The sequence below is a fragment of the Alligator sinensis genome, unplaced genomic scaffold (assembly GCF_000455745.1).
Source record: "Alligator sinensis unplaced genomic scaffold, ASM45574v1 scaffold138_1, whole genome shotgun sequence".
NCBI lineage: Eukaryota > Metazoa > Chordata > Crocodylia > Alligatoridae > Alligator > Alligator sinensis.
Window position 1 is genome coordinate 3,139,131 of NW_005841862.1, and position 10,700 is coordinate 3,149,830.

The 10,700-nt window shown below is 41.0% G+C and overlaps 1 protein-coding gene across 11 annotated transcripts in view; it reads left to right on the forward strand.

Moving 5' to 3' along the window:
- CDC42BPA (CDC42 binding protein kinase alpha) overlaps window positions 1-10,700 on the forward strand; it is a 349,682-nt gene that overhangs the window by 140,808 nt on the left and 198,174 nt on the right. For all 11 annotated transcript variants that reach the window (XM_025216127.1, XM_025216130.1, XM_025216132.1 and 8 more), the window contains one exon: window positions 9,155-9,250. In XM_025216127.1, the coding sequence (XP_025071912.1) occupies window positions 9,155-9,250 (96 nt within the window). The remainder of the gene's footprint in view (window positions 1-9,154; window positions 9,251-10,700) is intronic.

Below are 10,700 nucleotides of genomic sequence, written 5' to 3' on the forward strand. Positions count from 1 at the left end.
TTTAGCCAGTTCTAAAAGCCCTCCCCAGCCTCTCTGGGTAACCTGTTCTAGTGTTTTACTATCCTTCTAGTGAGAACATTCTTCCTAATATCTAACCTAAACTTTCCTTGCTGCAACTTGAGATTGTTGCTACTTGTTCAGTCATCTGCCACCTCTGAGAACAATCTAGCTCCATCTTCTTTCGAACCCCCTTTCAGGTCGTTGAAGGTTGCTATTAAATCCCCTCTCAGTCTCCTCTTCTCTAGACTAAATAAGCCCAGCTCCCTCAGCCTGTCCTCATAAGTCATGTGCCCCAGCCCCCTCACCATTTTCATTGCCTTTCACTGGACTTTCTGCAATTTGTTCACATCCTTTCTGTAGTGGAGGGCCCAAAACTGAACACAGTACTCCAGATGTGGCCACACCAGTATTGAATAGAGGGGAATAATTATTTCTTTTGGCCTGCTGGCAACACACTTACCAATCCAGCCCAATATGCCTTTAGACTTCTTGTCAACAAGGGAACACTGCTGGCTCATATTCAGATTAATTATCCAATGCAACCCCTGGGTCCTTTTGTGCAGAGCTGCTGTCCTGCCAGTCAGCCCCCAGCCTGTACTGGTACACGGGATTGTTCCATCCTAAGTGCAGGACTTTACACTTGAATTTGTTGCACCTCATGAGATTTGTTTTGGCCGAATCCTCCGATTTGTCTAGATCACTCTGAATCCTCCCCTCCCCTCCAGTATATCTACTGCTCCCTCCAGCTTGGTGTCATCTGCAAACTTGATACGGGTGTGCTATATGCCATCTTCCAGGTCATTGATGACATAGAACAAACCGGCCCCAGGACTGACTCCTGGGGCACTCCACTTGATACCGGTTGCCAACTAGATATCGAGCCATTGATTACTACCCTCTGAGCCTGATGCTCCAGCCAGTTTTCTCTCTATCTTACAGTCCATTCACCCAGCCTGTACTTCCTTAATTTGCCTGTGCGAATGTTGTGGGAGACTGTATCAAGAGCCTTGCTGAAATCAAGGTACACCACATCCGCTTGTCTCCTTAGAGCCAGTCATCTCATCATAGAAGGCAATCAGGTCTGTCAGGCATGACTTGCCCTTGGTGATCCATGCTAACAGTTTCCTAATCACCTACTTCTTCATGTTCTTAGAAGTGGATTCCTTGAGGATCTTGTTCCATGATATTTTCAAGGACTGAGGTGAGGCTGAGCAGTCTGTAGTTCCCTGGATCCTCCTTTTTCCCTTTCTTAAATATGGGCCCTATGTTTGTCCTTTTCCAGTCATCCAGGACCTCTCCTGGTCGCCATGAGTTTTCAAAGATGTTGGCCACTGGCTCTGCAGTCAAATCAGTCAACTCCCTCAGCACCCTCGGGTGCATCCCATCCAACCCCATGGACTTGTATATGTCCAGCTTTTCTAAATAGTCCGTAACTTGTTATTTTGCCAATGTTGGCTGCTTACCTCCTCCCCAAACTGTGCTGCTAGGTGGAGTAGTCTGGAAACTGACCTTGCAAAAAGGATTATAATACTTCATCCTTTTCTAAAATTTGTCACTAGGTTGTCTCCCCCATTCAGTAAGGGACTCACACTTTCCCTGATCTTCCTCTTGTTACTGACATACTTGTAGAATCCCTTCTTGTAACCCTTCACATCCCTTGCTAGCTTGTAACTCCAATTGCACTTTGGCCTTCTTGACTTCATCCCTGCATGCCCAAGCAGTGCTCTTATATCCCTCCCTAGTTATTTGTCTGAGTTTCCACTTCTTATAAGCTTCCTTTTTGTGATTTGGTTGGCTGAAGAGTTCCCTGCTAAGGCAAGCTGGTCTTCTGCCACACTTGTTAGTCTTCCTGCACATCAGGATGGTTTGTTCCTAGACTTTCAGTAAGGCTTCTTTAAAGTACAGCCGGCTCTCCTGGACTCCTCAGATTGGCTTCCCAGGGGATCCTGCCTCTGAGTTCCCTGAGTGAGTTGGTCTGCTTTTCTGAAGTCCAGGGTTCTTACTCTGCTGCTCTCCGTCCTTCCTTTCCCCAGGATCCTGAACTCAAATCATTTCATGGTTGCTGCTGCTCAAGTTGCCATCTGCTAGTATATTCCTCACCAATTCTTCCCTGTTTGTGAGCAACAGGTCAAGAAGAGCATGGTTCCAAGTTGGCCTCTCCAGCACTTGCACTCGGGAATTGTCTCCAACACTCTCCAAAAACTTCCTAGATTTCCTGAGCACTGCCATATTGCCTTCCCAGGAGATGTCAGGGTGCTTGAGGTTCCTCATGAGAACCAGGGCCTGTGATCAGGAAACTTCCACTAGCTGTTGAAGAAAGCTTCATCCACCACTTCCTCCTGGCCTGGTGATCTACAGCAGACCCTCACCATGACATCACCCTTGTTGCTGTTTACTTTGACCCTAACCCAGAGACTTTTGACAGGCCTATCTCCAGTTTCATACTGGAGCTCTGAGCAATCACGCAGCTCTTTTACATACAGCACAACTCTTCCTCCTCTTTTCCCCACCTGTCCTTCCTGAACAGTTTATACTCATGCATGGCAGTGCCCCAGTCATGCAAACTATCCCACCAAGTCTCTGTTACTCCAGTCACATCATAGTCCTGTGACTGTGCAAGGACTTCCAATTCTTCCTGCTTGTTTCCCAGGCTCTGCATTTGTGTACAGGCACCTGAGGTAACTAGTTGATTACCCTGATTTCCCAGGAAGTATGAGAGCACCTCCCCTGTTGCCCTGTCCTGCTTGCTCTTCCTCCAGGGCACCTACTTCCCAGTTACCTCAGGTCTTGGGTCTCCAATCCACCAGTGAACCTAGTTTAAAGCCCTCCTCACTAGGTTAGCGAGCTTTTCTGTAAAGATGCTCATCCCTCTCTTCATCAGGTGGATCCCAGCTCTTCCTAGCAATCCTTCTAATTGGAACATCATCCCATGGTCAGAGAAGCCAAAGCCTTGCTGGTGACACCACCTGCGCAGCCAGGCATTGATCTCAGGATGCACCTGCTCCTGCCTGGGCTCTTTTCCTTGACTGGAAGGATCAAAGAGAACACCACCTGAGCCTCCGTCTCCTTCACCCTTGTACCCAGAGCCCTGTAGTCACTTTTGATCTGCTCAGGGTTTCCCCTGGCAGTATCATTGGTGCCCATGTGGATGAGCAGCATGGGGTAATAGTCAGAGGGTTGGATGAGTCTCAGTAATGCCTCCATGACATCTTGGATTCAGGCTCCAGGCAAGCAGCAAACTTCCCAAGACAACAGGTCAGGTTGGCAGATGGATGCCTCCGCCCCCTGCTGAAGGGAGTCTCCAACCACGACCACCCATGCTTCCCACCAAATTTCTGGACCCATGGAGATCCCTTTTCCTTGCATATAATGTACACCCTTATTTTTCCCTGCTGATTTTGGGTGAAAAAGTGCATGTTATATGTGAGAAAATATGTTTTTGTTTCCCCCCCACTGACTATTACTGCAAAGTACCTAAGCCATTTTAGAACTGGGGGCTACGACCTACGACCCCCTTCCAGAAAAGTGTCCTTCTCACAGAAGGCATTCTTGTGCTTGTACTTTCTCTTTTCTTTTTCTGACTCCATGATTGTTTCTGGCCCATTTTCAGCATGAGAGGTAGAGGTGCCCTCAGACCAACTTGGCCCACCTCTCAGTGAGAAGGCTGCTCTCCTGGCAAACAGGAGATGTGGGTGGTTTGAGTCTCCTCATGCTGAGAAGGGTTTCATACCTGGGTCTCCCATTTCCTGGTCAAGTGCACTTCTTAGTCTAGTTCTCTGTCTGCTGAAGCCAGTGGTTTTCAGCCTTTTTGCATCTGCAGACCCCTAAAAATTTTTGAATGGAGATGCAAATCCCTTTGGAAATTTTGAATGGAGATGTGAACCCCTTTGAAATGTAAGTGTAGGTATTCACATACTTTTGATTGATCATAATCATCTTTTGTGGACCCCTTAAAAATAAGTCTTCAGACTCACAGTGGTCCATGGACCACAGGTTGAAGACCACGGTTCTAGGCTTTTGTGAAAAAAAATTGGCAGCCTCACCACAAGTGTAAGTGCATATGGACACAGAGCCAGATTCTGTCCAATTTATTGAGCAGCTAACTGGATGTAGGTGCCTAGGTGTGATTCTGTTCCACCTGGATTTGTGTCAACATCAGCTTTCACCAGAAGACCTAAGTGCCAAGGTGTTCTTTGGTGCCTAAATAGCTTTAGAAAAATTTTTGTGAATTGCATTTTTTTTTAATTTAGGCATCTAAATTTTTTTGTGAATCTCATTCTTTCTTCTTGTGTCACAATGGGTAGAAGATGTGCTACTGCACTGAAGACCCAGGATTCAGAACCTGGGGAGGTGATTACTGTTCTGTGTAAGAGAATTGAGTTTGGTTGGTTTTTTACCTTTAAAACAATTGGGAAATCATATATAGAAAACTGTATTATGTTTTAAAAGTTGCAAAGTCAAGTACTCATAGATTAAGAAATGCCAGATTTACAGTTGTCTGTGTAACCTTAAATTGGTCCCCTGAGTATATGCCTTATAATTTTTAACTGTATGATCATATACTTTTATTTTCCCCAAGACCCCTACTTCATTCAGAGACTGGATGCCCAAGAAAGCAGAAAGAATGTTACAAAGACCAACCAACCATAAATCTACTAGTTCAGTGTTTGACTTCACAATCTAAATTTTGTTTTAGAATCTTCTGTATGAGCTACCTTCTCCTGACTTCCATCTTTGAACCTACTTTGGTGTTCGTGTACCTCATTACGGATCCTGCCAAAATGTATTATTATAATAATAACAGGCACATACAGTAAAAATGGAAAAGAACAATTATTTGCAAGTATTTAGGGTGTCAGTGTTCATGCTATGTAATGTATTTTAATTCCAGATGGTTCTTTTTCCATTTAATGCCCATGGGTCACTAAACAAGTGGAAAATATAACAGTAATTCCTTTTTAGACTAACTATGCAGACCTCAAGAAACCCAACTGGACCCGTGGGAAGGGTATTTTAAATATATTACATAGAGAAAAATCTTTCAAAACTATTTATAACTTTATTTTAATGGAAGTACAGTTTTGAAATTGGCTCAATGAGGGTATATTTAAAAATAGAATGGAATTTTATTCCTGGTTTTGATTTGTTCAATATTACTTAAATAATGAAATGCCTTGCACACTGTAATTTCCCTAATGCTGAATTCAATACAAGATTGTACAGTATTTTATTAATTATTTCACATTTCCAGATAAATACTCATGATTTGTCAAATGACTGCATAACAATTTATGTTCTTTTAATGTGATACAATTTTCATAAAAGGTACAGGATGTACATGAATCAGTAGTTGGGCTTATTTTGATTTTGGAAATGCTCTCTAGAAGCACTACGGAATTCACATCCACCTTACTTGTCAACCATTGGTTTCAAGTTTTAGGTAGCATCAGAATATAAATGTTAAGATGAAAAAAAGGGAAGGTAAAAAATGCCATTGAATTAATGTATGTGACTTCATTTGTATTACAGCACATTCTAGAATTGTGTATAGTATCACTATAACTAAAACAAAACTTTTGGATTTATTTAAAAGTAGGTGGTTAAGGGATGTGGAGTATTAGATACTAAAGAGCCAAATCCTTTGTAGACCTTCTGTTTATGATCCGTATGTGGGCAAAAGATGTGCCTTACATATAAAAGCAACATAATTCTGAAGTTAACATGCATTATCAACAGTTTGATAATATATGCACCAAAGCTAGCAGTCAAACCAATCACTAGTTCTTGGGTCTTCAGTCTGATTTTAAGTTATCTTACTGCACTTTCATTGTATCCTGAAAGAGGAAAAAGAGTATCTCTTACTCTGTTTTCAGACTCAAATCTGCTTCCTGTTTGTGTTTTGCTCAACTATGAGTGCAGATACCCATACTCAAGGGCTTTTTGCTTGTGCGGTGCTTCATTTATCATGCAGCAAGCCCCATTATTCACTTATGGCCCTACATAATTCAGTAGTAGTGTCAAAAAGCCCTAGAAATGCATACTGCTATGGGAAAAGGAGGGATTTATAGCCCAAGAGGAGCTGGTCATGGAGTTAGGGGCCAGGCAGTTCAAAGTAGTAAAGTGCAAATTAGTCTGACCGGACAAGCTCAGGAGAGGCACCCCCTATGTAGTGTTTGTCCCAGCCAGACAGGAGGGAACCCAGAGGTCACTGTAGCTCAAAGCAGTTTTATATGTACAAAAATAAACGTTTTAAACATTTACCTTGAACATGTATAGGTTGGGAGTTTCAAAGCAGTTTAAATGATTTGACATCTTCCATCAAAACTAATAGAGAAATCCAGAGGCTTTCAGAGTGGATAGGAAAAGTTTAATCCACAGGAAAATGTACTGAGGATCCAAGAAGAAAACAAATTGTTTAAGAAGAGTGGGAACCTGAGACATAATGGTGCTAGGAAGAGAGCGTCTCCTGCTTTCTCTGCTAGGCTATTAAAGTTTCAAATGTGATCTACTGTGGTAAAAGCTTTTGCTGCCAGCTCCAGGCAAACTGCCCAGGAGTGGGTGTTTTTGGTGCTCGAGGAATTCATGATATTCTGTGAATTTTTGTCAAATAAATTGGCACAAACAAATGGAATGATATAGGTTCTCTGTAGTAACCAGTACTATGCATCTGTGTAATAATGTGCAGTAATTTTCATGCTGTGTTGGTGAAAACAGCAAAAGTTCATAGTTTGTTTCTCAAATTTCTGGCAGGATTTAAAATACAAACAAGCCCCCCCAAAAAAACAACCCAACAAAAAAACAAACCCTCTAAAATCCAGAAAAGCCAATCATTACTCATTCCAACTTCATTGAGGGTTGTTGTTTATTGGACAGCGCATTATATTAATTAACCCGGTTTCACTTATTTCTGTTCCCCCTTGTATAATGTTACTATTTAAATATAAGAATTAAGTGTTTCTTGTTTCTGAACTCTGTGTCACACTTGCTCACTTTACTGGTCAAAACAAGTTTTTTGGGGGGTTTTTTGGATGTTCATAATTCAGATAGGCACAAAAATCATTAAGTTGCACTCTTCATTCTCCACTCTCCAAATCTCACTGCCAACAATAACCATCCTGGAATTGGAACTCAGATTGTGGTATTTGGCTTTTTTTGAGAAATTAAGTTGGAAAAAATAATATGAAAAAGTTTGATTTTTAAGCACACAGCTTCTCTCTTACACAAGCAGACAAGGAGCATGGTTTTAACAGATGAAGCATGGATATACTTTACCTCTAACTCTCCATTTGCCCCCTCATGCCATCCAGCTACTCTTCTCTCTTTTTACACACTTCCAAACTGAAGTGTATCCTGCTTTTCTCATCAAAACCAAAAAATACCTATTGACTTCTTCAGTTATCACCCCTCTCTTCTGCCCTTCATCCCTGAATTATTGTAATATATCATTTTTAACCATTGTCTCAATTCCTTCTTACACTTTCCTTCTTGGATCCTGTTCCATTTGGTATCCTTCCTCCCCAGGTCATCAAAACTGCTTTAAGATGGCCAGTGCTTTTCCTGGTTGCATCTTATGGCCTCCACTCCATACACTTTTACTTGTTTGCTGCTTTTTACAGCATTGATTCCCCATAGCAATACTTTATCCTCTTTGGCTTTTTACAACAGTATACTGCGATTTTTCTTCCTCCCCAGTCATCCCTTATCTTCTGTTCCCCTTTCCAGTCTTTTTCAGAGTCCCAGAAGTTTCCATCTTTAGTCTGTTATTGCTGTTTTATAGCTCGTCACTGCATGATCTCAGCGATCAACAGCGTTCAAGGTTTCAACAGTGATCTTTACACTAGTGACTAATCTACTTCTGCTTCCGTCCATTTTGCATTTCAAGCTGCTTCTGACATATCCTCTTTGTTATCTTTTTTTTTTTTACCCACTTCTACTATGACTGGAACAACTCCATGTTCTCCTTCCTTTCAAAAATGATGCCAAAAAAGATAACAAGGTTTGCAATTGCTAGATTGAAGAGTAGATGGGAATAATTGGCAGTTGCTTTTATTTAAAAAATTATATGTGCAAATATGAATACCATTGTAAACTGGATTAACAGTATTGTGAATCAAGGCCATAATACTCGAGGCCCAATCTTGTGAATTTCAGAAGCAGTAGGATGAATGTCATAGTATGAATGTATATACAGTAAAAGCTGTGTTATCTGGCACTTTACCATCTGGAATGCTCTATTAACCGGCATCTGTCCCACTGTGGCATTTCTGGTCTCGCCGCTGTGAGCCGAGTCCTGCTTCTTCCTCATGGACCACAGCCCAGGGCAAAGCAGCCTGCATGGGACCCCACTCCCTGTCCCCTGGCACACTGACGCCAGGGAGTGAAAGCCCTGGAGCACCAGACGCAGCAGGAGGGGCGGCAGCCAAACAGGCAAAGATGCCTCCAACCCACTGGGCTGGAGATAACTCTCAGATAACCAGTACATTTGATTAACCAACACCCCTCATTCCCCATGGATGCCAGGTGACAGAGCTTTTACTGTATATTTATTTGTATTAATATACATATATAATGTGAACTGTCTTTTTGAAATCGACTTTAATTAGAACTTTGACAATATTTTCCTGCTATATATAAGTCAGCCTTATGAAATAACGTATGGTAAAACTGTCTTGCACAACTGCCACTGTAATTTTTGGATAAATTATAAATCTTGAAAATAAGCTTTCAGAAGGAAACACATACAGTTTCTTAGTTTTAACAATCACAGAAGACACTGCACACATGTAGGGTGATAACTTCCACCTTCAGTTCTAATAATATGACTTGAATTCTGTATGCACAGGTATTGATGACAGATTTTGACGAGTGATATAAAGACAAAAAGAATCTTTTTTTTTCCCTCTGCCTTCACTACAAGAACTCTAACTGTGAAGTGCAATTGAATTGTACTGTAACATGATATGAAATGCTGTCATACTGCTGGCCTCATGCTCTTAATATGTCAGGCATGTGTATTAATGACTTGTATTGAAGGGGGACAAATATAACTTGTAGTGCCGCTCTAAATAAATGGTTGCCATATCCTGAAATACATTTCTTGTTTATGACGCTATGGCACTATATTGTAACTGAAATACATTTTCCTCCAATTCAGACGGCCTGTTTCCGAGAAGAGAGGGATGTACTAGTGAATGGAGACAACCAGTGGATCACAACGTTGCACTATGCTTTCCAGGATGAAAATTATTTAGTGAGTGCTTCTTTTGCATATCTATTTAAGTGAATTCAGACTCTGAATATGTGACATGAGATGTCAACAGCGAATAGCCCTTTGTTTGATATTTATGGATAAAATGAATTAAAAAAAACTTGTCCAATGCATACCATTGACTAGGAATCTGTTGTATGGAAATTTATCAGCAGTTTTACTGAATTTGGTCATGAATATTTCAAGATCCTAATTTGCCTTGTTCTTGGTACCAATCAGTAAGTACTGGGCAAACATCTGTAAACAGTAGTTATTAGGCCATCTGACCATACTTCTTTTGAGGCTCCATACTGCATTTTAGAGATATGCTACAGCCATGTACAGACATTCAGTTTCTTCTGGAAGTGTAGCTGCTCTCCCAGGAGGAACCACAAGTACAAATGTTCAGGACTTTTTTCCCAGAGCAAAAATGGCCACTCCAGGAGAAGAATAACTCGGGAATAACCATAGTTAAATCACTCACAGGATGGTTTTTTCTGGGAGTGTGAATGTCTGCGCACGTTCTAAGACATATATCTTAAATTTAATTTGAATGGCTTTTGATTTTTTTAAAATGTGGATTGCTTTTATTTACAAAATTTAGTGATATGATGCTTTTTAATAAAATAAATTATTGCCTACCTTGATACTGAAACTTTAGTTGAGGTACATTTTTTAAAATTGCACTTGAACTATAAATTCTGCTGTGAAACTCAAATCTTTCACAAAACATTTGACTTTCAGCTGATTTGTAGAACTTGAAAAGGAAAATTTAATAAGGTAGAGCCCAAATGATCTATAGGATTAAGTTCTTTAGCACTCATGAAGGATGAGGGTTTACAAACCAACCCCAAGGGTATATACAGGTGAAGCAGACAGCTGCATTGGACTGATGAGGTGCTTGATCTTACTAGAAAAGTAGCATGCTTAGAAGTGGAAGTTCTTTTAAACAGCTTCATGGCTTGTTGATTTAGTAACCTCTGCAAATTAAGTGGATTGGAAACATTCAAATATGAATTGACCAAGCCAATACATTTTTACTGAATCTTTTTCTTAAAAAAAAATAAATGCAGCATCCTTTAATTGTGGTGTCATAATAAAAGACTATATCTTTACATTTGACCTGTAGATTTATCTTGATACATAGACTGTAATAGTTTTGCAGTCCTGTCTTCTATGCAAGCTGTCTATGCAAGCTTCTGTGCTGGGCAAAGAAGTGCTGCTGCAAAGCTTATTCCACCAGTTCATTCCTGTTCCATGTGCACAACTTTGAGATGGAGTGGCTGCATCAAAGCAGTCCTTAGTGTATGCTGGTAGGCAAGTGGAGCCAGAGAATTGGTCTGGACACAAGCACAGGACGGCTCTAAGGCAGCTGCATTGGCACACTCCTGAAAGCAGGAGCAAGTGGAGAGAGTAGAAATGAAGTGATAGAACATGTTTCATGATGGCATTC